General features: G+C 40.1%; 1 protein-coding gene across 1 annotated transcript in view; it reads right to left on the bottom strand.

The window, feature by feature from the left end:
* The window catches only part of kdrl (kinase insert domain receptor like), a 44335-nt gene that overhangs the window by 18145 nt on the left and 3990 nt on the right, over positions 1-22200 (bottom strand). Inside the window, exons 2-20 of the mRNA XM_085432272.1 lie at positions 18065-18155; positions 16960-17171; positions 15290-15411; positions 13868-14027; positions 13623-13765; positions 13361-13532; positions 13107-13227; positions 12827-12996; positions 11158-11314; positions 9078-9183; positions 6862-6970; positions 5511-5795; positions 5275-5421; positions 4884-5012; positions 3748-3854; positions 3246-3375; positions 2048-2152; positions 386-499; positions 131-219 (exon numbers count right to left, since the gene is read on the bottom strand). Of these exons, the coding sequence (XP_085288398.1) occupies positions 131-219; positions 386-499; positions 2048-2152; positions 3246-3375; positions 3748-3854; positions 4884-5012; positions 5275-5421; positions 5511-5795; positions 6862-6970; positions 9078-9183; positions 11158-11314; positions 12827-12996; positions 13107-13227; positions 13361-13532; positions 13623-13765; positions 13868-14027; positions 15290-15411; positions 16960-17171; positions 18065-18155 (2669 nt within the window). The remainder of the gene's footprint in view (positions 1-130; positions 220-385; positions 500-2047; positions 2153-3245; positions 3376-3747; positions 3855-4883; positions 5013-5274; positions 5422-5510; positions 5796-6861; positions 6971-9077; positions 9184-11157; positions 11315-12826; positions 12997-13106; positions 13228-13360; positions 13533-13622; positions 13766-13867; positions 14028-15289; positions 15412-16959; positions 17172-18064; positions 18156-22200) is intronic.

Genomic DNA, 22200 nt, shown 5'->3' on the forward strand with positions numbered 1-22200 from the left:
TGTGGAATATAATCACACTGCATTAAGGTACAATGAATTTATCTTTACAAAATAGGAGACATTCCAAGAGCGTTGCAAAAACAGTTACTCTCTGTACAAAAATGACGATACTGTACAGATGGAGACTCACTTTGTAGACGAGAAAGTCGTCTCTCTTGCCCCTCAAATAGTTGGACAAATTTCCATATTTGCAGAACTCCACTATCATCATCAACGGTCCTGTTAAAGATGGAATCATTCCTCTGATTATTATTTACGGGAATAAAAACAAGGGTCAAAAACAGATGCCAACTTAATCCTAAACCTAACGAAGCTGGCAGTATTTTAGTATCCTTTAAAAAGACAATGCTTCTATATATTTTATAATCACAGTAATAATGCTCACCGCCAGGTTTCGTGCAGGCTCCCAGCAGGTTAACCACATTGAGGTGATGGCCAATGTGGATCAGGATCTTTAACTCTGACATCAGAGCCTTTCGCTCGTTTGATGTAGCGCCTCCTGTAACGAGTGTAAACATCAGCTGGTGCTTCAACATCCAAAGTAAATGGTCTCGTAAGCCTTTTAATTTTAGAAACTTCCAGCTTGACTAAATTCATGTGAAAAACAAGTAAGCATACACATGTTTTTTAACTAAAACAGAGAGTGGAGAGTTTTTTTTTAAGTGCATTCAACTTATTATCTGTATTTATATATTAACAGTGAAATCTATTTTACTTTTTAATTTCTGAGACCTAAGACTACTCTAAAATCTAATGTGGTATACAGAAATATTACTTAGATTTTTATTAACTGCATTGTTTTGCACAATACATTGCAAGCAGAAAGTTTATGTTCACAGTTTTTTACTATGGGGAAAAGGCTAAAAAACTGGGATTACAGGAGCAATTTAATTTAATTCAATTTAAGTATTGAAACAAGAGAGAAAGCTATGTGGAGGGTTTTTTAGGCCCAGTTATATCAAACAGCTTTTGTTGGACGACATCTTGAAAGATAAATACCAAAATAATTACAGAGATAAGAGGGGAAGTGTTCACATTACACACCTGAGTTTGAGAAGTTTATTCAGTGATATGAGTTTACATTGAATTATGAGAATCGAGATTTAGACCATGCTTTTTTTTCCAATGACCAACCACAAAACCAAAGCCGCCAGATTCTCTGACTAAATCATGGCCAATCTGAGAAAACCTGCTGCTTTCCATTAACTTTGACCTATGACTAACAACAGCCAGAGCATTAGTTCCTTTCAGTGAACCTGTGATTTATGAAGAGTAGTGATTAATGATAAGAAAGAGCAAAACATCTACCCAGTGGTCCTATTTTTTCCTTCTTGCAAACACATCTTCCCCAAATCTCTACTCACTGATAGGTCTGCAAATTGCTTCTATAGCGTTGCCAAAAAGAAAGAATTTTAGGGAATTACATGTGCCATTCATGCATTCGCTGCGGTGAATGAAATAGCTTTGCAATAACAGCCAAAATTGTTTAGCTTCCTGTTTTCATTTTGAATATTTACAGTGAACATTTGGAAAGATGTCGGAATGAGATTGTAAATGCTTCAAATAAAGACTGAACACAGGAGGATTTCCACATGTTTGACTCTCTAAAATGTGTCAAATAAACACATGAGCATATTTTTGTTGCTCATGTTGGGCTTGTCTCTTATACTTTAAAAAAAAAAATTCACACGAATAACTTGGACACTTCTGATCAAATCCATTTCCCAATTCCCGTCAGCGTGAGAGGTTTTACTATACATGCACTTTGCAAGAAACCGGCATTGGATGTTTTTTGCTTTGAGCTATAACACCATGCAAACATTAACTCTGTGTATGGTGATGTAGTTTATGAGTCTGTGTAATGCATGTGAAATAAATCTTATGCAGAAGTGGCAGATATTCAACATTCATCTGCTGCACATTAAACGATGACTTTACTGCCGGCCTGTGCAAGTACTACGACCATTGCACCACTATTGGTAGATTGGCCAAATTATGTAAGAATGTGCACAACATAAAAGGTCAGTGAAGTTTTTGGACATCCTACCTTTCAGCATTTTGACTGCAACAGTCTTGCAGGTTGAGAGCTTGTCGATCCCAAAAGCAGAAGCCTCGACCACTTTTCCAAAAGCTCCATGGCCGAGTGTTTTGCCTGGCAAAGGAAGAAGGTTTTTGATAAGTGGAAAGGCATTAGAACTTTCTGTCAGGCTCTATAATTAAAGCAACCTGCTGAAGCTCTGACAGTTTTTCTGTGAGGATTTGTGGTTCACTTGAGACCGGATGATAGCCAGGTTCACTGATAACCCTACATACCAGCTGCAGAGAGGGGTTACACCTATTCATTGTACCTTATGTAGCTCTGTCTATGATTTAATACTAACTGATAACCTTTATATACATTTTTGTCATCATTAAAATTCAATCTAAAATCTTAAAGGCAAGATGTTACACAAACAGTGATGTTTAACTGAGACTTAATACTGATGCTCTGTCTTTGTTTAAATGTCATTTTGATGAGTAGACTGTGGAAGATTTCCAGTTTGGCCCCAAACCTGCATACATAAAACTTCCAGAAAGCAAAACAACATATTCAAAAATCCTGAGGTGACGGGCTATGTATAAATTTGCTGCTTTGTTATGATCTGCTGTATCTACACTTACTGGACTCTTTGTTAGGTACAAATTTAATTACTTGTTAATACAAGTATCTAATCAGTCAATCACATGGCAGCAACTCAGTGCATTTAGGCATCTAGACATGGTCAAGATGACCGGCTGAAGTTCATAACTCTGCAACAGAATGAGGAAGAAAGGGGATTTAAGCAATTCTCAATGTGGCGTGGTTGTTGGTCTCAGATGGATATTTCAGAAACTGCTGATTTATTGGGATTTTATCTTTAGGGTTTATGGAGAATAGTCTGACAAATAGAAAATATCCAGTGAGCAGCAGTTCTCTGGGAGAAAATGCCTTGTTGATGTCGGAGATCAGATGGGAATAGTCAGATCACCGTCACCAGATCTCAGGCCCACTGAGCTGATTACAACAGTGCCACTAGAGTATCCGACAAATCTGCAGCAACTGTGTGATGCCAAAATGTCAATATGAACCAAAGAATAAAGGCATGTATGGACAGGAAAGGGGTCCAACCTAGCACTAGCAAGTTATACCTAATGAAGTGTCCAGATGGTGCATATTTAATGATGAAACTTCTTTCAAAACACTGATGACACTAAGGATTACTCACCTAGTTGTAGGCGATCACGAGGAAACTCCCACTTGCTGCCATCATACTGAAGAAAATCATTCTGCTCCTCGAGTGGATACTCATCGGGATCAATGATGATCGATGGACCCATCTTATAATGTGCTGGTTGCTGAAAAATTAATGTTATCATTAACATTATGTTTTAGGTTATTTTAAGCGGCAAATAAGTAGTAAATAATACAAATTCTTCCTCTAGTCTTTTTTCTTTAGTCAAGTACAATATGTTCTAATTATTTCTTTTATCTAAGCTAAAAGGTTACTATTTCCCAACGATCATGACAAAGAAAAATCTTCAATACCAGCTAAAAGGATAATTCACTTAAAAAGCATTTACAACCCACATGAGTCAGTCATTTCCAAAATAGCTGCCTTCAAGAACACAAAGGAGGAAGTGTAAAATACCACAAGTGCAATGCCACTCCCCTGATTTTGTGGAGTGATTCACTCTGCTTGTAAGAAAAAGCATAATGTAGTCCTTTACCTTCCTTAGCTTGCGAATGAAAAGAATAAGCATGATCCAGAGGAACGTTGCTGCAGCTCCAGTACACACCAAAATTATGACCTCAATATTTGGCTTCGCCTCATCACCTGGAAAGAGAAGAATTGTTGTCAAATACCAGACCTCCTTTGCAAAAGTGAAACTGTGGCCTTCTTGTGATCTCACATGCGTCATATTATATTGGCAGGGTCTGGTGATTTATGACCAAAAAGAAACAATCTGTAACAAATTACCAAGTAAAGACTACGGCTTTTGACTAAAACCTTTATATCATCTCAACCTCTTTCACTCTTGTTTATTTGTTTCTTCCCAACTTCTCTTTCAGGGATTGTATATAAAAAGGAAGTGGAAACACACTTAGCATTGGTGGTTTGCTTGGAGAATGCATACCACACTTTTTTCCTGTAGTGTTTTCATCTAAACACGGCTTTTCTAACCATCCATGTCCACACTACAGACTCACGTCTCTCAAATCTACACAAAATTTTTCCGGCTCTTATTTCAAGCCATCCTTGACTAAACAATCATGGCAGTGCACACATGTAGCTTGTAGCTGAAATATATATATATATATATATATATATGAACAGCCGATTAAGCTAATTCTAAAGTGCACAGATATGGATGGAATGACTTGCATGATGGCCCACTTTTTTACATTTTCTAATGACCTTCTACTCCAATTATCTACTACGTGTTTCCAGTGCCTTGGTGGTTGTAGCAGTCAATCATTTTCAACTCATTAGTGGCCCTCTTAACACTTTACAAGGGTTGTGTCCTCTACATGATGGCTCCAAGCCAAAGCTATGATCATAAAACTCAAGAAGGAATTCATTTGGCATTCCTCGCAGCCACAGATTTTCTGTCAGGGGAGAATTCTCTCACTAAAGTCTGACCAGAGCTATTTGTAGTGATGACAAGAAAACAAGAGGCCAAGAGGGTCTCAGAGATGTTTTGACAGGGCATGCAGAAAATGCTTGACTCCCCTGATGAGCAATGCTCTTATTTTGATCTGCAAGTTTCATTTTATGCTGACAATCCAGTGCTGTAAACATAGCAGGTCAGATTGTTTGGAAATTTCTTTATGTTTAATTGTTAATATTCCATGACTGACTCACCAAACACAGTAACCACAGCGCTTGTTTTCAGGACACCCTCAGTGTTGCTGGCTATACACTCGTACAGACCCTCATCATCTTTCTTGACCCTCTCAATGATCAGGGTACCGTCCTCGCCCAGTGTGATACCTGAAACGCACAAACTATTAGTTAAACAGCTGAAAAGAAGTGCAGAATTTTAACTTTGGAAGTTTTTTGAAAACTCGTGGCAGTGCAAAGGCAAGTTTAATGACTACACAATTTTAACAGGATAAAACCTTTAATTTGTCAGTAGACTGCACTTAATTCATCTTCTTCTAATATGTCAACCCGGTCACAAAAACTGTAAAAACAACAACAAAAAGATTCTTTATGAAAGCCATAACATATGAGATACTTTTCTCAGTGGTACCTGGATTTTCTTCTAGTGGAACACCATTTTTCAGCCACATGATTTTTGGAGGAGGAACTGCTGAAGCGTTACAAACCAGCCTCAGGGTGCTGGTATTGTTCACATCTTGGCTAGTCAGATTTTGATTCAGCCACGGTCTTCTCCTGGCTGTAGGAAAATAAAAAAAAAGTTTGGATTATTGGCGCTATCACTGTTTCGTAGAGGAAAAAGTGGAATCATATATAGCTCTAACTTACCATCCAAAATAAGTACAGCCTCCTTGAGTTCAGCCTTCTTGTTGAGCTTGTAGGCTCGGCACTTGTAACCTGCAGTGCTGTTTTGAGACACATTGTGCAAATAGAGAGAAAGGGAAATGGAGTAGCGACTGAACTGGAGGCTAGACACGCTGGAAGTGACTGTTTGATTCCTGGAATCCAACCACTGTAGATCTGTGTAGAGATAACGGGTTGCCCGACAGGTCAGGTTGACGTTGTTCCCTTCAATCGCTTTCTGAGGTTCAGTGGTTATTTTCTCAGGTTGATCTAGTGTGACAAGGAACATGGAAAACAACATATTTAGTCATTTACATTTACATGGCATCTACATCCGTTTACATGCGTGCAATTATCCAAATTGCCAGAGAAACTAATTAGGACAACAGTTTTTGACACAAAGGTACTTATCAGAAGACCCAGAATGTCAAATTCCCTGTTATTTCCTGTTTCATCACTATTAATTAGAAGCATGTTGATGGTGCTTCTGCAGTGATCCAACTCGAGCGAGGCTGACTATGTGCCCCAGGGGATACAGAATGCGCTTGTTTATTCAGTTTGCTGGAAAGCATTCTCTGTTCCGTAAGAGAAGACAGCTGTTTTTACAATCCTGTCCTCTTTTTTTAGCAGCATTCCATCATTCTCTGCTTTCCTCACCTTTGAAAGAGAGTGGGATTCCTCTTGGGAATTCTCCCACCCTGGGAGAATAATTTTTTGGTACTTGGCATCCACTCCAAAAGAAGTCCTCCACCCTTCAGGACATGTGATTCATGCAACTTTTTAGGAAAGGTGATGCACTTTATTGCAAAGTGAGCTCTGCTTGTGCACGGTGACACCTCGTCCCCACTGTTATTACATACCTGTCTCAGTTGATTTTCATTTTGGGAACATTTGGAACTGCTCACATGCACATAAAAAGTAAATCCTTATTGCACACACAGGCTCATGAAGAAAGAGCAATGACCTGCTGGTGCAGGAGCAGGAATGCGGTTATTCAATGATGTTTTTAAATGCATGCCATGTACAGCACTCCATATGCCTCAGGACTTGTTTGCCTCTCTTCCGCCCCGAAGCTGTTCAACTACAGTGGAAGATGTTTTTAATTAATGCCCCCCTCTGGTTTCTTTATTGCACAATGCAATCTGTGAATTCCTTTCCTGTTCTTGCAGTTCATTACAGCGTGCGATGTGCACACAGATCATTTGTAAAGCATAGAGCTCATGGTATAGTGTGCTTTGTAATTGAACTAATGTGTTTCTGCATGCAGCTGTGTGATTATAATGTTTTGTTTTGTTTTTATTACATTTTACTTGTTGTATTCTGGTGACCTACTTACCATCAACATAGAAAGGCACTGTAATGTGGGCGCTGCCAATGTCGTTCTCAGCCTTACAGTAAAATTGTCCTGAAACTCGTGCATCTCCGATCACCAGGGTACTCACAGTCTGATTGGAATCAATAAAGCGATTGTGATTAATTCTTAAAATCAGATAAAACATAATAAATATAATAATAACAGACACAAATGCTTGATATCATAATTCACTTTCTGCTGTCAGTGTGATCGATTCTAGCGGTTTCAATCACCATCAGAGCACCGAGTCGCTCTTAATAAACAAGTGGGAGGTCTAGACACAGCCTGGTGTGCTTTATAGTCTGCAGTGCTTGACATTAATGAAAGGATACAGCTGGAGTTATAAAGGCCAAAGAGTCTCCTTCATACTGGTGCTATAGATCTAGACCTGGGCCTCCATGTCCATTTCCTGGAGAGCACCTCCAACGCCATGCTCGATTTTAAGGTTAGCACAATATTTTAATGGCTTAAATAGACAAAATAATAAGTGAGACACTTGGGTGAAGGCCAGACTGCAAGGGGTTCTGTTTAGTGTTCATGGGGACATCTGTTTTTGGGGTCAGTCGGCTACATCAAAGAGAGTGAATGATGTGGGTACATTGTCTGGGGTATGCTGGCCTAAACTTCCTGGGCTGGTAGGAACTATTGTGTTGGCTGTGAGAGACCCAGCTGCAGCTACAAAACCACATCAGCGTGCCTTTACTTAAACTGTTCACTTTACAAACATACAGGCATCAAAATTAAGTATCATAACATCCAAACCTTGCTGATAGAACATTTGTCAAAACACTGAGTGACCTTATGATATTATGTTACACCTATTACTTACCATTATGTAACATGAGATTGAAAGCACTCACTGAGACGATTGTGCCTGTCCCGAAGACGTGACCTGACCAAACACACTATGACCTCTGTGCCAAAGTCTTCCCTTAGTGTTTCCTTATATTATGACTCTCCTTTTTTGCTGGGCTTTCTGAGGAGGCCCAGTCATGACTGTGTTCTCATTCACGGGCCAAAACGATTTATATGAGGTGACAGAGAGGAATTTACCTCCACCAAATCCCTCTTCGTTTAAACTGCTGCTTGTTATCGTTGAACCTTAGCCCTGACCCTCATAAAGCACCGGCGACTGGCCACAGGTACTTGTAAATAAGAGGTGCCTCAATATCTATGTCAGACACGTTTAAAAATCGATGACCTGTAAAGAAGGCCAAATTTACAGTTACGTGGTGTGCAAATGACTGGATAGTTCTTGTTGTCATGTATTTCACAGTTAGTAATGGTAAACAGTCACTTAGTCATTCGCATTTACATGGCATCGACATCCGTTTCACAATTAATGAGCGCACCAGCAATTTATGGACTACAAATTCAGCTCAAAACAAAGAATCGATTCAGAAAGGTCAATGATGCTTTCTCCTGCCCTAAAACAGCTGTAATGGATTTCTTGAACCAAATCCTATACAGACAAGGGGCATGGCAGCGAAGGCCTGTTCTCAGTTAGGTATGGCATGAACAATTTTAGCATCAAGCTTCCACGGGAGATTTGAACCAAAGTCTGTGTGGGATGTTTGGGGTTTGCATGGCAATACGTCTTTGATGTCTTTTAAGGAAAACTAAGGGATTCTTATCTTCAAACTATCTAACTATTGATGCCTTAAGCGTTGATTTTTTAGGAAATAAAATCTCTCTAAATTAATATGTCTGCCTTAAAGCTAAACCTAAGCCTGCCTTCATAGTGTAGCTGTTTCATGTGCTTACATCTACTACAAAGACTCTGAAAACCTGGGGTGTATTTCACTTTAGTAATGGGAAAGGAACTATGTCTGTCAGTTGTGGTTGCACCATTTCCAAACTGCGGGCCTCAAAGAGCAAAAGCTTTTGTACAAGAGGAAAGCCAGTGTAGGTAAAGCAGTGTCTTTACCGCTATTTTTTTCTTGTAAATATAAATCCTTTCTTTTCAGATGCGGCTCATTAAATGTGTAATAAAACCAAGTTATTTGTCCCTAATTCCCAGGTAGCTTAATTCCAGGAACAAATCCCATCTCTTATCGCACATTTCTCCATACCATCTCTCTTCCAGTTCTTTATACTGGCGACAGCTATTTATTAGACTCAATTCATGAGGAAATGCATATTATAAAGTGCATCCATTGTTTAAAAACATATACTACATATAACTTTAATCTACATACCTTGTTTTTTCCTTTAACTAGTTGAGAATTCGTGTTTATGTTTTTAATCCAGTTGTAGGAATCATTTTTCCTTTCATCCACTCTGACAAAGACAGGCTCCAAATCACTACAGGAGGGAGAAAATGCAATAAAATCAATCATTCTGAACAACGAACAATGTAACAGTCTTTTGTATTTGAGAACTTTAGTGTAATATCAAAACACACCCTGTCCAGATCACACGATAATAATGTATACCCTGCTATCTCATTGTGAAGGCCCTCTCCTGAGGGTTCTCTGAACCCTCTAGCATGGGGTGTCCTACTTCTTAAACCCAGAGAAAGCCTTGATTTAGGCCCCGCTGGTGGTGAACAATTAGTTTGATGAGTGGAGAGGCACTGAAGGAAACAGCAGCAGCAACAGGAAGGGTTGTGCTGTGCGTCACCTCATACAGGAACACCCCTCCACGTTCTGGCCAGAGGAGATAAGGCAGATCCTGAGACCTTGGTGGTCAGCAAAGGACAGCTGATAACTTCTCAACCCTATATTTCTGCCTTCTTAAAAAGCTTCTCTCAAATTCAAACCCTCCCCAAAAGTGACATTTCCTTTGCTCCCAAAAGATTAAGGGATGCAAGTTGGATTTACAGTGACAGCTACTCTGCAGGCTCAGGGCACTATAAAACAAACATTTTGCACAATTGGCTTCCCACCAGGCTATAGCTGTTCCTCTGTCTCATTAGGCGCCTGCCACAGCCCAGCCACAGTTCCTGGTGCCAGCCCTGATTATCTTTGGCCCAGCAGAAAGAGTTGCTTTGACCTTACTAAACCTCTGCAATATTTTATCACGAATCTGGTAAGCAGCAGCTGGTTTTATGCGATAATTTAGTGAAGAAACCAATGGGAAACTGGTGGTTTAACACCATCTAGTATGTAACATAATTAGTCGCTTTCAGTCTGCATTGTTTTCTTTGCCACTGGATGTGGAGACTGATAACACGCAGCTAATGGCCTATTGTTTTCCTGATCTTACAATTCACAGGCCCTCCAAACCACGATCTGAGTGACTGTTCAAACGTTCATTTTGTGTACGGGTTCACCGCCAGGCTGGTATCCATGCACAGTCACACATATACAGCACTCTCAGTTCTCTTCAGCGCTGCAATAACTCGGGGAATCTGAGATTTAACTCCCCCGTGTCTCCCTCTTAGCCTACAGAACCACTGACCACTAATGAGAGGGCAGCTCTCCGCGGCTTTGTTCCTTTGATTAATGGGTCATGTTCTGGGACAGAGTCAATTGAATCAAAGTAGGTCTGCTTTATAGAGGGATCTCCGGGTCGGACTGGTGGCTCTGAATCCTGCGAAGGTATCTCTTCACTGCGTGTTGCTGTTGGTGATTTTGATTCAGTATTGTGGAGTTTCCGTCTAAAGGTACAAACTAGTTAAAGACTTTTTAATACCAACTTAAAAACAGATTTTAGACTAAACATACAAAAGAGAGACAGAAAAAGGTGAAATATCCTCTTTCAGATGTTCAGAATGAACAAGAAAGTATTTAGTCATATGTTTATTAATGTGACCAGAAAATGATATAACTGATGTTAGTATCCCATTGTCCCAAGTTTGAAACAGCTTAACAGATGTGGGAATAGCAATTTTGTCCTTAAAATTTCCAAAAACATAAGTGTCTAAAAATTATATGATTAACCATTAATTGTGAACCTTTTAAGACTTTGTATGATTCCATAGACACCCTGTGCATGGTTTCCAAAACATGGAGATTATATCCACAGCAGGTGGACTCAATTGCATCATTGCAACAGTTATTCAGGCTGAGAAAATGCGACAGTTTTTTATGCAGAGAGAAACATCAGGCGGTAACTTTCTGGAAAACCAAAACTGAAACTGGTATACAGATAGAGCTCATGACTTGGTAACTTTATAATTCAATTCAAACAATTCAAAGCATGGAATTGTTTTTGAGCCTACACTTAGGTTAAGTGGCCTGCTTGAAATTAGTTACTTACACTGGTGAAATGCTTTGAATTTCTTATGGTATTGCTCAACCGTGACAGACTGAGCATAACATGAGGGTGACTCACTTTTTAAACTTCGGTTCTGAGTGAAATGGTTGCCAGTGCCAAGTGATGGTTGGCAACGGCAGGCCAAAAGCAGTGCAGGTTAGATGATGCTGTTTGCCCGACATGTAAGGTTGCACGTCCACAGTAGCAAGCTCCGCCTCTGAAATACTTGGCTTCACTACATACACACACAAGTACACAGTAACCACATACACGCACAAACATGGAGAGAAATTGGAAGAGAAAGACAACATGTTAGATCAGAGGTCATGATTGCCTCCTTTAAGAAGCCAAAAAAAGCTCCCACTCCCACATTACACATTTTTTTTAAAAATCAATTATGAGCAAATAAAAAAAGAATTCAAGATATTTTTTAGGGAAGCAGCATTCACCATGATAGGATCAGGAATTTCTCCTTTCATTATTTTTTTTCTGAATCGTATTCATTCAGCTTAGTTTTGCACCTTATGTTCACCCTGGCTGTCCACACCCCACTCTCTGTCCCACTGGGTTAGCTAAAAGAATCGACCGTACCGGCCCCGCCTGCTGTGGAATCTCAAAATGTCTCAAAAAGAAAGACAGTCTTGATGTGCAGCTATGAAAGGCGGGCCGTCGACATTAGCTCTCCTTTAGACTGTGTAGGGAGAAGAGTGGGGGGATGCCTGCCTAGCCCAGGGCTCTAGGTCAAAGAACAATCTCACCGCAGTCCATGCCTGGGTCACTGAGTCAACCATTTGTGCTGCAATGAACAACAGACAAAAATGCTTCTCCCACCTCGGGAGATGTACTTATCTCAGCACTATCTGAATTTTGGACAACAGAAATAGTTGTGTTGCATTCAGTGCCCCAGCTCATGCACACCTGCACATCACGTAGTAATCCAGAGCACTCTGACGACTGTAAACAACATATGAACAAGATTTAAAATAGTTCTCTAACTGGTGCCAGGATTTTCTCTCCACTTTGTTGTGTTTGTAAAAAAAAATTCATTCCAATAAATAAAAGTTTTGTGAAGTGGGCCGGTCAAGGATCATAAATAAAGTTTATAAGAGGCTAGAGGGGCCTGATTTTTACACTTTTTGGCACACTACTGGGATTCCTGAAAAATGTTTAAAGAATGCTACTTCACACTTAGCATGTGTTCCCGCCACATGCTAAGTGTGAAGTAAGGGATATACAGTCTCCTTTTTGTTCTTTATAGCAAGCAGACTCCATTCATGTATCTACTCAACATGCTAAAATATTTATATCCTAGTGTTGACACTTATCAGTATATTAAAAGAGTTGTCATAACAATGAATTGCAAGCTGATTTTTCTCCAGCTAAATACATAATGTATAGAACATGCTGGTTATATGAGCCGTACTGTATGCACACAGGGTGTAAGGATTGGAGGGGTCTGGGGCAGCTGGAGCCCGTGTGCAGAATAGAACTCGGGCCTTTTACACACTCCACCAAGCCCCTTTCAAAGAGCCCCAATAATCAACAACAGCTGCTCCTGCTACGTCAATCCAGCCCTGGAATCAACAAGCTCCCAAGTTCCTCTCACACTAGAGCTGCTACCTGCCGTCCAGTGATCTAGACTGAGAGCAGCAGCAGACGTGCTGGGGGCAGCCTCTGTCCACAGCCAAGGCGCTGCTTCATTTCGTCAGGATCAGTGAAGATTATCAGGTTTGTGGTAATGGCTTACCTGTGACTTCCAGAACGTAGCTGAGATTCCTGTACAGCCCCTTTGCTCTGTTGCCCAGGCTTATGGTGAACACGCCAGAATTCTTCTCCTGCACATCAGTGATGGCCAAGCTAAAATCAGACATCCTGTAGCAAGTGGAATTCTTCTGGATAGGAACCCCATCCTTGTACCTGAATATTAGAGGCACATAAAAGTTTGTTTGTTGTGCATATGCAATAATAGAGGTGCCCAACACTCATAACAAAAGGTTTATTTATAGTGGCTCGAAACCATTGCCTACCATGCTATCACGTCTGGTGGTGGCAAAGCGATGACCCTGGGTTCAAACACAATCTTCCTTACACCTTCAGTGACTGTTCTATGCTGTCCATTCTTAGAGGAAATGTTAAGAAATGGATGCTCTGCAGCCAAAGAGTATAGATTAAATAAGGTTATCATTATTACTTTACAGGATCGCCCCAATATTACAATAATTCACAGCCTAAAATTCTTTTAATTTCACTTGTAATAATAAAGCATTAAAAGCATTCTCACCATAGACAACAACTTTTGCCGTGACAGTATCATTTACTCTGGGATTCAGCTCAGCTTTGCAATGATAGATTCCCTTATCCTCCATGGTAATGTTTGGCAACACTAAAGTGTTACTCATTATAAGGACCTTAGAAGGTTTGAGTAGGGACTTGATTATACTATGCCGTTTTTCCTGAAGACAAAGAAAGCACCATAAATTCCAGTCCTACTTATGCAGGCTGTTCCATAATATTGTAAAGTCAATGATAAACCATTAACTTACTTTGTCCTTTGGAAAATGCCAGGTGAAATTGATTCTTCCATTATAGGTGGTCTCCCCACTACAGTTGAGGATGAGGGTGTCTCCAGCCAAGATTTTAACACGGTTGTTATCTGGAGTAATCCTCACATTTTTAAGGACATCAGCTGTAAAATTGGAACAAACATAATGAAATGTTATGAAACCTTAAACAATCAGAAAGTTAAAAACAATTAAAAGTCATGTCACCAGGAAAGCAACAGACTCACTCAGTCTACTTGGAAGGTATTCTGACTTGAACACTTGACTGTTGACTTTGGCATGACATGCCAGCATGTTGTATGAATCGTAGGCACCGTAGGGGATCCTGAACCCAACCATTGGATCCCACACCATTTCCTTTGTAACCTTCTCAGTTAAACTTGGCGCCTGTAATGAAAAAGGCAAAACTAATTTGATGACACTTGTGATGCCAAATATAGGTCACTGAGCCAGACTGACTAAAGAGGAAGCTGCATGACTTCATTTAACACGTAACTCATGCTCCACCGGGCTCAGCTGGGGACACATCTGTTAAGCTGTTTTATAACACATGCATGACAGCCCTGAACTTTTCTAGACATTACCAGAAGGAGATGAATGTAGAAGAACGTAAATGTCCAGTGCAATCAGATATGACATTAAGCAGTGTTAATGAGAGCTCCAGGGTACAAAGTCCGTGTGATGTTTTGCACCTGCTTAATAGCACAGGTAACAGTGCAGTGAACTGTCAGTCATGTATCCTGCCGTTTTAACCAGTATTCCCAGTAACAAGCACTGTGAATGTGACTGCTGCATTAATTTATGCAATTAGGGAAATAACATTTGGAAAGGATGTCCTTGCCTGCTGCTGTTTGTTCTCATGTCAGAAGAAGGACTGGGATTGGAGGCAATGGAAGAGAAGGAAGGAAGGTGAAGAGGAAGGAGGAGTGTCATGCATTTATTAATAACAGGAAGGTCACATCAGTACTATCTGTGGCATTAGAGTCAGAAGTGATTATGCACAGTTGGCACTATGACACAGTCATATATTAATCGCAAACAATGAAACAAAATGTCACAAAAAAGCACAAAAAGGCCACAAAGGCACATCATCAAGTACTAACAGGGTCTTAAGTTGTATAGATAAGTGCACTGGAAAACAAGGGAGTACTCAACCGCTGCCTACTAAGATCAAACAGTCTTATGCTATTACCTGTTGTTTTCTAAGACTGGACACAACTTTTCTGCTGTTTCCTGATGTTTGTAAGAGCAGAGAGACTAAATTTAGCCTGATGAGCTATTCTGAGAAAAGCACTCTTGGAACACCTTCCTGCTCTTAGAGGAAGCAGACAGGATGACTCGCTTTGCCGCCCCTGAGCTTCCCATAGCTAAGCCACTGTCCCCGGTCTGCTTCTGTGTGCTGGAATGATTTAACACACAGAGGGTGTGAGAACCACTGTGATGCCCTATGCAAGGAGTGGAAGGACATTTTTTTCAAAACAGGTAAGGATACCCTGCTGTGGTATTAATAGTAATCTTCTCTCAGGAGACGTGCTGTGTGAGTTTCCTGGAAGTTCATGTTAAGCAGTGTCTATAGAATACTGTGTATTACTATAATATGCAGTACTATGAAGGCATTTATAAAAGCATGATGGTGCTTAAGACCCTACCCCTGTCAGTGTTACATCAATATCAGGTGAGGATGTCCGACACGGGACAACAAGGCTGGTCTCGTGCCTGTAGATGCCAAGAACATAATTTTTAACAGGCTCCACAAATGGCTGGTCGGGATCTGAAAAAAAGAATTCAACATCTTAAACACAAGTCAGGCAGAAACACCATTTCAAATTAAATGTGGCCCATCACAAGTTGTTTTTTGGGGAAACCATGTTTTCTAGTAAAATTATTCAGATTCTGGTAAAATAAGCCAACTTAATTTAAAAGTGCAGTGGTTAGCATTGTTGCATCACAGCAGGAGGATAATGGGTTCATAGCTGCCAGCTGGCTGTGATCCTCCAGTGTGGTTTGTGCATATTTTGTTTTAGAAGTGCATGTGTTTTCTCCCAGTCTCTGGCTCTCTGTCACTGTGATTCACTTGCAACATAACCAGGGTGTACCCCACCCCTTACGTCTGCTGAGACAGGCTCCAGAACCTTTGACCCACTAGGAAAAGGAGGTTTACCAAGTGAAAAAGAGCATGTCAGGGTATTCAACAGAGATCCAGAAAAGAGATCAAATCTCAGATTGGTTAATTCTGGCCATATAAGGACAGTCAGTCTGTGGGAACGCTGTGGCTACATAAATAGTCTGTGATTGAAGGAAGGTCGAACATTAGTGGTGTGAAAAAGTTACAAAAATTAACAAACAGCTGAAGATTTTTGAAATAGGACACAGAAGGTAAACTGTGGAAGTCATTTAAAAAGCACAAGAAGAATTAAAGCTAGCTTTATATTTATAATAGTTGTAGACCAATATTAAGCAACTTTATACCAACATTTTTCAAAATATAAAACCACTTTGGTCACATTGGCTGATATTGGAATTTACTCTCTGCTTCCCAGTACAATATCCAGTCATATAAGTGTATGTAGTGCCATGTGAGGTTTAGGGAAGCGTTGTTACAAGGAAAACAGTAGCAGAAGCAGGAAATGGTCAATGACCAGGGTTTCCCGAGCAATTAGCTTATCCTCTCACCTCTTCTGGAGGTGAGAGGATAAGCGGCACCACAGAAACCACTTCCTTTCTCTATTTTTTTCTCTCAGATGGAGACCTGTGGCACCTCAGTCAGGATTCCAGTTGAAAAAAAGGTAGCAATAACCGCCTCTATATTTATATCTAATGCATACAACTACAGATTTTAGTAAGCAGGTCTTGCTTGCTTTCTTTTTTGCACATTCTTCCCATGTCATTAAAAAAATCCTGCCTTTTGGAGCTGACATAGTGAAAAAGGTAGGGTACACCCTGAACACCATGGTCCTTTACATCCTTCTGCCTAACTCACTCTTTCTTCCTTCTATAAAGGATGTGTCTTGTGTCTTATGTCTTGCAAATACCACACTGTTCTTTGTCAGTTCAATACTGTCAATATCACCGTCTGTGAGATCAGTTCAATATTAAATCCTGCAGCTGCCATCAGGAGATAACAATTATCCTTTGAAATCTTTTTTTAAACACAAATCTTCCGTGCATTTTAAATTTCTGAATGAAAAAAAACATTTGGTTCAAAATGTAAGAACAATTTTCAGTTTTAGAGTTCAGTTTTTCTACCATTGGGTAATTTCTTAAATTATGAACCTCATAATTTGAGCATTATACATCCAAAACGGTTTCTAGCTCTCACCTTTTACATACACATAGGTGGATTTGATTTGGTCTGAACCATCCTTGGTGTATTTACAGGTGTAAGTCCCAGTGTCATTGGCAATCAGGTGTGTGACTATCAGTCTGCTGCAGTGAGACTGACGGTGAGGTCTTGAATCACACTTCTCCACCTTCACTCCCTGCGATGAGATCGACCGCTTGGCAAGTGTCCAGCTGAAGACACCGTGACCTCTGACATTATTGAAAATGAGAGAGAATGTTAAATGAGATTAGATCTTGGGCGAGGCAAATGGTATTAGAAAAAGCAAACCATTAATTCTATTAAAAGTGGATCTATTTTTAGAGAAGGTGTCACATCTGGCAGTAACCACAAAAGCTACTAAATTTAGTAGCTTATCCCTGGGGGCTTTTGGGCTTCATTTCCATTTTAAGTTTATTTCAAGTTCATCTTGAGTCATCCAAAAGTTTGAACTTTCACATGGGAACATGTTTCTCTTCAATGATGTGCTTAACTAACACATTCTTTCCACGCAGAATTCAGTTTAAAATGCTCATTAAAGAGATCCCAGAGGAACATCTAGCATTTCTCACATTCCTTTCCCTTTGCCTGCAGAATTTTGGGTCAAGCAGAACCTCTAGTTCTCATCCACATCCAAAAAACAAGACAGTGCTCTACGCATCAGGCTTCTTACAATGTGGCCTTGTAAGGAAGCATTACATTAAACCAACATGAGTTCCTAAGCATTCTTTGAAGGCCTAAAAAATGATGCAATACCCTAAATTCCTAAGAAATGTGAATGTACTTGGGTTCTAAATTCCATAAAGGAAGTGGCAGAAGACTGATAAACGTTGACCACTATCGCTGGTTCCGGTCAGGGACTGTCCCAGCTTCTTTGTAGCTAGTAAGAGTCCACAGAACCAGGGATGTCCTGCTAATTCTCCCTTAAAATTTCTGCCATATAGTGAGCGCAGAGTCTGAAGTCCAGCAATTAGAAGAGCAAAGGTAAAGTAAATGAAGTTGTATTGTAATGCAAAGTGGTTAAGAAGAGTTATACACCACCATCATAAATGTTTGATTACATTTCAAGTGAAACCAACAAAAGTAGGTGCTTTCAACTGCATACCTGCAGGTGAGGTTTAACAAATTGCCTTTATGAAGAACGATTGGATTGTCGGAGGGATGAATCCTAGGCGAGTTTGCGCTCTCCAAATGTCCTGCAAAACACACAAACACACAGACATTTACACCAACTCTTCAATGGTATGTTTTCATCATTGTTATGCTAAACAAAATGAAAAGCACAGCGGGAAGTCCCCATTGCACAACTGCTGTGTAATGTGCCTTTAGTGCTGTGCGCGTGGGTTCACTTTGTCCAGTTCTACTCCTGCCTCTTGTGTAAGTGATTGTCCACTGAGAGCACACTGTGGGGACTTTTGGGAGCTGGAGAGCAGGTTGTTGAATGGATCGGGGTCCTAGGTGATCAAAGATAGAATAAAGGGAGGAAGAGGATGATACATGGAGCAGCTGTGCCTCGATGCCAAAAAGGTCAACACAGTCCGATTTAGCAGGAACCAAATACTTTTTTTTGTTCATTTACTAGTGACTTTTTACTCTGAATGCTGTGCTTATAATATCAAGAGGGTGGAGATGTTTGATTCAGAGGTGGACATATCTCGTGTGGAGCCAGCAGAATCTGTTGAGAGGTCTCTCTAACAACAGTTAACATAGGAAACAGTGTAGTTCTGCCTGCTGTCCAGAAAGAGTCCCAGTCCCAGATGTTGTTTCTTTCTTTTCACTAAGATCCCTAAACAGCCTGTCACTGTGGACACAAAACAAGTATATTAAGTTTACCCTTGATCTGTTGTTAAGGATAATGTTGGTTTATGTGTTTGATGCATATACTGGCTTAAGGGGCGATAATGGCCTATTTTATGTGTTAACCACACACCTGGAAACCTGCATTTACACACAGAAATACAGAAAAACAATCACTCACACACGTTCTCCTAGCATTTGTGTATTATTCAGAACAGCTGTTGTGGCAAGAATGAGCTGACGCTGCCAGTGTTGGCAGGGGGACTCAATATTCACTTCCTCACAAAATGTTATAACATCATTGTTTTATTGTCCAAGGTTAAGCAGAGGGGAAGGGTTGTGGCTTGCACTCTTTCATGTCGTAAAACCACACACTTTTGGCTGCATGTGAACACAAATCAAGAGCCCTGGCCTCAATAAACAACCACATAAGCTGCAGTTCATAATTGTATGGCTTTTATTTATAGCTGCCAGACAAATTTCTTAAGGGCATTCTACTTTGCATTTTTTATGCCTTGATACATAACAAGAAACAAGAATACCATCAATCGCAATGTAATCAATCAAAGACAAATAAAACAAATATAAACAAACCCACTATGTATCATGTTTTTTCAGCCATACTTATTACTGCCTTGACACATGCTCATGAATTCAGGTAAGAAAATCCCATAAAGTTGACTCAGTTCATCTAGATGCAGCGTTTTCAGTGGGAGAAATGCTTCATTACTAAGTCAACTGACTTCTTCAGTCTCAGCTGACAATAGGTTTCTTCCAGTTTCAAAATGTCCAAAATTAGCACCACTATGTGACAAGTTCATGGCTGTCAGGAATCTGCAACACAGAGGTAGTACTATCCCCACTGTAGTCAGGGAATTCCCTGAGTAAATGCAATTATTGCACCTGGACATTTGTCAGAGGTGATCCAGGACAGAAGAACAACCACTGCCATCTTTCACAGACTTATAATGCTTATAATGCAACTTTCTGTGAAACGTGCTCACCCATATGGAAAAGATATATATAAATCTTATAAAATTTGTATCTGTCTTGTGTGAAACTTGTATGAAAAGCATATAAGAGTGAAAACAGATACAAGATCCCTTGAAAAATTATATAATGAAACTTGTATGTTTTGGATACTTACTAAAACAATATATGAAAGTAATGAGAAAGTGGCCACTTTCATGAGTAAGTCATGTAAGCCTTACATGACTTACTCATGAAAGTGGCCACTTTCATGAAAGTGGCCACTTTCATGAGTAATCACATATAAGTTTTTACTATTTCTTTTCCATATGGGCATGTCCATTGTCCAGAGGTCATGACAATGAACAATAACGAAACTGAGCTTCTGGGCTATTGTTAGGCAATGGTGCCAGTTTCGGTCATTATGCAACTATACTGCATATACTGCACTGTTGTTATGCATAACCTGCCAAGAAATGTAACTGCACATTGAATCAATGCAGGCTACAAATATTGTGATTGGTCTGATCATTACCGTTAAGTCCTCCTGTGCCTTTGCAGTTATTAAAAAAAAAAAAAAAAGATCAGTGAGAGAAGAACAATCATTGGCTTAAGATGAGGACTTAAAATCGCTGAAAATTCCTGGAAAGAGCTTGCTAAACCTATTGGAAATTCCAATGAGGGAATTTCCAAAGAAGTGGAAAAACCTGGGGGACAAATATGCTTGCCACCTCCCAAAAATGACCTCAACAAAGAGTCAACATTTTGTTTCTATCAGCTGGCATGCATATAAAAAGGCAGGACACAACCACATAATAATGAACACATATGCACCTCCACAAGCATAAGTGCCAGCAACATCGGCCACTTGCGTCGGTTGTGTCGAAGGCTCACCGCAAAGGTTCACCGCAAAAGTCTAAATCAGGGCAGAGACTGAAGACTTGGATGAGTAATGAGACGTTTTACCCCAATGAAAACACTTCATCCAGATTAAAAGAGTCCACTGAGACTAATTATGGCATTTTCAACTTCTTGAATCTTTGACTCGGTTACAAATACATCCCATGCATAAATGCTTAAGTCCCACAGCATACCCAGAATCATCATCTTGACCTTGAATTGCACGGGCAAAACGCTTATCTTTTAAAACTAGCACATTTTTTATGTCCTTCTCTTCAGTAATGCACTACAGATGGGAGAACCAGCAGGGGCCCCCAGCAGCCCATTAAAAAAAGACAAGAGAAGAGAGGAAAAAAACATTGTCTTGTCTACACACCCATCCTCAAAACTCCCATCTGCCCAGAACTGACCTTAGCTGGCATCCTGACAACCCTAACCCCCTGCAACAGCTGTGCCCTGCGTTCCTTCAGGAGATCGCCTGAAAAATGCCAGAAATTGTTCATATTGAGTTGGTTCAAAGAGCCCCAAAGCTGGTTCTCATTAAAAGGCATTACAAAGAGGACAGGCATGGAACAAACAGAGAGGGAGTCAGGGAGGGTGCGAGAGGCCGACTGACTTCTGCTTTTTTCACTTGCATGATCTCAATTGACTCACACAGCATCAAGCTGGTTGCTGACACAGAGCCATGTTAGCTAAGATTAGACCAGAATCACATTTTTGTGTCTTTGTCCTCGGTTGGCATTGATTAGAGGAAATGGCACAGGACACTGTGTTTGGAAAAGACAAATGGTCAGGAAATACAGACAAAAATTTTGAACAGCATGGATTTCAGGATTTTTTCAATAGAAATGTCTGTGGTCAAGAAAATAATTAAATATTTAGTCTGGAAGAACGGCCAAACAATGGCTGAGACTGAGACTAAATGATTCAGATTTTCAGCATTGCAATGGAAAATAATGGCCTATGTATGCTCTGCTTAGCCATATTTTGTCAAAGGATCTTGAATAATACTTGTTAGTTATGTTCCTGACCTGAGAGAAAGCATATACTCTTTGTGTTTAAGAAGATACTTTGAGCACAACTCCTAAAAAAATTCAGTGACTACAAACACCTTAAAACACTACATAACTATAAATTTAAAAAAAAATACATAAAGCTAAATAGAAAAGTGATATAAATGCCACCAGCATGCTGCCAGTAGCTCATTGGTGATGTTGTGTAATAATTAAAAAAAAAAAATTACTGTATCAGATGACTGTACTGTCACTGAACCGAAAAGGAAACTCCAAGTCACGGCCCCTAAAGCGCAAGGAATAATGTGCGGAATTCCCTTCTCTTTTGCAGAGGGCACACTTCACCTCCCTGTACTTCCCCTCCCATCATCAGACGGCACGAATGTCTTGAGAGTCGAGGGAGAAAATCATTTTTGGGAATAGGGCCCAACGATTCCTTTGCGTATCATTGCCACTTTATCCTTTGCTCTTCTGCTGTCACAAAATTAGATGGGGGGAGAAGTGAGAATTACGAAGTAAATGAGCCAGCTTTGCTGTACTGTGACCTTGACGATGGACTGAA

The sequence above is a fragment of the Copadichromis virginalis genome, linkage group LG2, assembly GCF_057382275.1.
Source record: "Copadichromis virginalis isolate Kocher_CV1m ecotype Utaka linkage group LG2, C_Virginalis_male_GT1.1, whole genome shotgun sequence".
NCBI lineage: Eukaryota > Metazoa > Chordata > Actinopteri > Cichliformes > Cichlidae > Copadichromis > Copadichromis virginalis.